Below are 5,000 nucleotides of genomic sequence, written 5' to 3' on the forward strand. Positions count from 1 at the left end.
GATTTAGCCAGGGCTAAAAGCGTAGCACCAGTTAGTAACTGAATTTGAAATTTAAATCAAATAATAAACTTGTAAATTACCAACAAATCAGTTAACTGGAGAGATACATTGATTTTACCTTATCTGCCATTTTAAATTCATCAAATGTATCCTGTATTGCTTTAAAAAAAAATCGTATAAATCGAGGAAATCGTGATATAAAATTTGATATTTGAATAAAAGGATCCTTAACTAAAGACATGAACAGTTTTAATACATTTTATAAAATACCGCTTATAGAAATCAATCCTCTTTTAATGTAAAAGCAAAAATGCAAATTTCGAACTAAAACATGGCTGTCAAAATTCTTTTGCCCTATTTCGTCAATGTTGAGGTACACGTCACGACGCCTTACTGATATTCACAGATATATTACATAGAAAACTTTGCTAAGGTTGGTGTTCGTACCGGTTTTGGAATAGCTTTTTTTGTAAAGACTTTGGGGCCTCAAAAGCCCCTATGGTCTGAATCAGGGGTTGATATTGATTTTAGCTTAATCAATAATTAATCAAGTGCATCTCTTTCCTTTTCTTGTTTGAGAAAGATACTGGCTTTTTGGCACTTTTAAACTGAACCTCTTGTACTGCCCTCTTATACCTTTTTAAAATATTTTTTTGAAAAAAAAAAACCTCCTTACATGCTCTTTTGCTCAGAATGAAAGGACCTCTTTTTTAAGGTTGAAGAGTCTTCACAAAAAGTTCCGAACTGCCCGTAAATTTCCTCCTATTCTGCCATTCCTACGTAGCACGGATACGGAGATCCTGTACCAACTTTGTCCATGAACATAAGCAAAGTAAAAAAAAAATTTTTAACGGTGTTTAGTATTGTACCCTGAAGAAGGCAGCATTGCCGAAATGTCGGTCAAAACTCCTTTGAAATAACAGCGTCGATTTTACAATTTTCAAATTAACGTACAATACAAAACCTGCCGCCTTGCTTTATTAATAGGTTCGCAAAGCTTTCACAGCAGTCACTGTCAAGTCTGTTGACAACATTTCAGACAGCATTTCAATACTGAAACACACAACGGGCAATGTTTCCCCGTTTTATGTTACTTTCTTATTGGGATTAATCGAGTCTGGGATGACTGTGGTACTACGAAAAAGCGTTAGACTGGGACGAGGTAGCGTTTGTCTCCCCAGCCCACTTTGCAGCCCACTCGGCCAGCGAGCAACTGTTACCAACATGGCGGCTGTCGTGAAGTCACCGAATGATCCAAGAGAGTACAGGTAAATTTAAAGTCAATGAGACAAACATCCATCCGATGATAAACCTAAATGTCGCAATTCAACCTTTAAGGTCCAAAGTTAAGCCCTTTGATAAGCAGAAGCCCGTACCCAGAAGTCGTTGATGAAGGGACACAATGCGAAAATCGATTGGGCTGTTGCATTTAATATCCGTACCCCCCAGGTTGAGGACTTACCGTGTAGCATGAAAATTTTGCGGGAGTTTTATTTTGCGGATCGGCGATTTTTTGTGGTTTGCGGGAACAAATTTTTGCGGTTCGAGATGACTGAAATTTCTGGTGGGAGGTAATTTTTGCGATTCTCTGTTCAAGTAGCAGAATATTTAAGTGGAAGAAACCTTAATATGGTATTTTCAACTTTTATTTTACGGTATGTTGAGTTAAAGTTCACTCTACTGACATATTTAATGGAGGATAATACGGTAATTACTGTAATATCTTACTGCACAAAGGGACTGAACAACAGCAAAACAAAACAAAAGCCTATCCCTACCATACACAACAAGGCCATTAAAAGCAGAGTTTTTAATTTGACTGAAGGGAGTTAATTTTTGTGGCGTTTTATTTTACGGTTTTTTTTTCTGCGGGAACTAATTCAGATTGATGAACCCATTTGAGGATAGTAACTCAATAATTTTATTGTAGTTTCCTGAGGGATCAGCCTTTTAATATAGCATTCTTATTTTGACTTCTTCTTTTACAAATTTATGAAGGTAAATTTTAGCCTGAATTTCATCCGATTACTTCGAGTCGTTATTACTCCCTCAGTAATGTCTGAATCGACCGGCAGTTAATGCCGTCCAGTGACGTCACTACTCCTTGACCTTTGCTTTAATTCATGCAAAAAGTAAAACACGATTTTCAAGTAGCAAACTGAAAAATATCGTTTAGAAATGTCTGCATGATACAGAACTGCTTTATTTTTTTCGATCGTAATTCATGTTTAACGTTCAAACTATCAACTGCATGCAGTACAACTCTGAACCGGTTGTACTAAATTCTATAATCAAACTCGGTCGCAATCACGCAATGAAGTAAATACACACATGGAACACTTAGTTCAAAAACACAATGATTTGCTTTAATTTTTATTTGGTCCTTAACAAAGAAAAAAAACAAGGAGACAAAGACAGAAAAGCTAAGAGAATCATTACACTTGATGGTAAAAATAGCAAGAAGGTCGAATTATAACATTGATCTCAGAAAACTTCGCGTAAACAAAATCACCGGCCGCCGAAATCACAAAGCGGCTCTAAATGAAAAACCTACCGACTCTCCGTGATGATTCTTCATTCGCAGTTCAATTTCAGTTTCGAAGACAAGGGCAATTTTGCTGTTTAAGATAAAGATTAAGCTTATCGAAATTAATGTTTGAACTAAACGAAAGAATGCCAGGGATGCGATCTGCTGAATATCAAGCGACAATCCCGCTAAAATTGTTCATAATTATGCGAATATTTAGGCAATCAACCAATCAAAATCACTACCCGGTTTTCGGGTAGTGAGTGACGTCACTGGACGGCATTAACCGCCGGTCGATTCAAACGTTGTTGAGAGGAGAAAACGACTCGCAGCAATCGGATGAATTTCAGGCTAGGTAAATTTTTGCTTGTGTTTGTCTGTTTTTCCTGTTTTTTGATAATTGCTTGTTTATAGGGTCATCAACTTGGAAAATGGTTTAACAGCCCTGTTAATCTCTGATACCGACTCAGTCAGTCCACGTACACACCATGACAGTGACATGGTAACAACAGATGATGAGGAAGACACATGGAGTGAAGACTTTGAGGAAGAAAGTGGTAATGATGATGATGGTAGCAATAATGGTGATGGTGTTGACGGATTTGTAGGAACCGATCCAGAGGCTAATCAACAGTATGACGAAGAACGAACCAGGAAATCAAAGGAAACGAAACTTGTAAGTATACATACATGTGTAAAATAGCTCTGTGGGGTTCCAAAGAATTCCATGGTTAAAGGATACAAACAAGTCCTTGAAATTTCAATAGAATTTCATTCAATGTTGGTTTATGGTGTCTCCGTGGAGTTGTAGGGAATCTCCATAAAGTTCTTTAATAGGAGATAGAGTTAATTTCATGAAATTCTGTGGAATTCTGTGTTGTGTATCAATGGCGCTCCGTGAAAATCTATACAGTTTGTTTTAAAAGGGTGAGGATCTTGAAGTGAACAAACGGCCAAATTGCACTGGTCTGTCTATATTAATGCCATCAGTGTATGTGTTAACATAGCATTTTAAATACAGTCAACTCTCTTGTCAGCAACCACCCTCAATCAGTGACCCTTGGTGGATCAAAAAGTGGTCGCTTACTACACTATGAAAGTAGTGTGTAGTACATGCAAAAAAGGGTGAATTAAGCCACTCCTGTGGCTTCTTTTACATGAATTAAGTATCTTTGATTTTATTGTTGCATCTTCTAAATAATTATCATAAGGAACTTTGATTAAATGTCAATGATTGTTATCTCCTTGTTATTTCAGTCTGCAGCAGCCCTTTGTATCAATGCAGGGAATTTTTCTGATCCAGAGGACATCCCTGGTTTAGCTCATTTCTTAGAACATAGTAAGTTTGGGGAACTCTCAGGGGTTTGGTGAAAGCACGGTTAATTCTTATAGAGCGTGCAAGGGAAGGGGTGAAGGGGAGGGGAGGTACCTGCAGCAAAGGCCCTAGGTTTCCGTTTTCTATGTTCTCTGAATGAGTGATGGTGCATAGAATTTACCATTGGCTAACAGCACCTCTTGGGAGTTAGTCTGTCACCTCAGTATAATAATTATTATTATTAATTTTGTCAATCAGTGAAAATAAAAAGTTTGGGTCTTGTTCGTTAATCTCTCATCTTGCCACCTGTTGGGGGTGAAGCAAAGACACATATAACAGCTCAGTTTAGAGTCTTATAAACAAAACATTTGACGTGGCCCATTTTTACATACTGGCAGAAGAACTGTTTCAGTCGTGTTTGAAAGACCTTTAGGTCGAAGAAATTTTTTATTCCATTGACTTTAAAGCCAGCATAAAGAATAGCATTACAACTTTCCTTTTCATGGTGAAGATCTCATGGCAGTACAGTTGTAAACCTCTCCTTAATGGCAACCTTGGGGACATAAAAAAGTGGCTGTTGTAGAGAGGTTTAAACAAGGGATTGTCGTAGGTGGAGGTTTGACTGTATTGCCAGCTGGGTTCAGAAAAAGTTTCATTTTCCAGTAATTTGCTCTGCTGATTTGGTTGTGAAACCAGAACTGGCTTTGTAAGCATTGTTTTTAATGTTTCACACTTCCTGTACATTTGTATATTTCTCTTTTTAGCCCTAAAGAAACTGGCACCTTCTAAGTAGACTACAGTTAGTTAGGCAGAGAGTGGTTTAACACATGCTGTATATATTTGTAGTATTTAAATCCTTAATATTATTCTTTAATGCACGTCTGTTTTTAACCCTTATCTTGCAATTATTATTCAGAGGCAATACAGTGTAAAGATTTGAGGAGAGACAAAAACTTGCCAATCAATTTTATGATGAAAAATGTACTTAAACATGAACTAAAATATTCAAATTGCTCTGGTCATGTGACTGATGACTTCATGTCTCTCCTTTGGTTGTTTAAAAAAATAAATAAATAAAAAAGTTATTGGTTAGAACATTACTTTCCCCCAAATTTTCACTGCCATGTGATGAACATCAACTCTCTACAATCCTCGGCC

General features: G+C 37.0%; 1 protein-coding gene across 1 annotated transcript in view; it reads left to right on the top strand.

The window, feature by feature from the left end:
• The first annotated feature begins 1,205 nt into the window (after positions 1-1,205).
• The window catches only part of LOC140954039 (nardilysin-like), a 46,392-nt gene continuing 42,597 nt past the window's right edge, over positions 1,206-5,000 (top strand). The window contains exons 1-3 of the mRNA XM_073403433.1: positions 1,206-1,268; positions 2,942-3,203; positions 3,785-3,866. Of these exons, the coding sequence (XP_073259534.1) occupies positions 1,225-1,268; positions 2,942-3,203; positions 3,785-3,866 (388 nt within the window). The 5' untranslated portion in view covers positions 1,206-1,224. The remainder of the gene's footprint in view (positions 1,269-2,941; positions 3,204-3,784; positions 3,867-5,000) is intronic.

This window comes from Porites lutea, chromosome 12, assembly GCF_958299795.1.
Source record: "Porites lutea chromosome 12, jaPorLute2.1, whole genome shotgun sequence".
NCBI lineage: Eukaryota > Metazoa > Cnidaria > Anthozoa > Scleractinia > Poritidae > Porites > Porites lutea.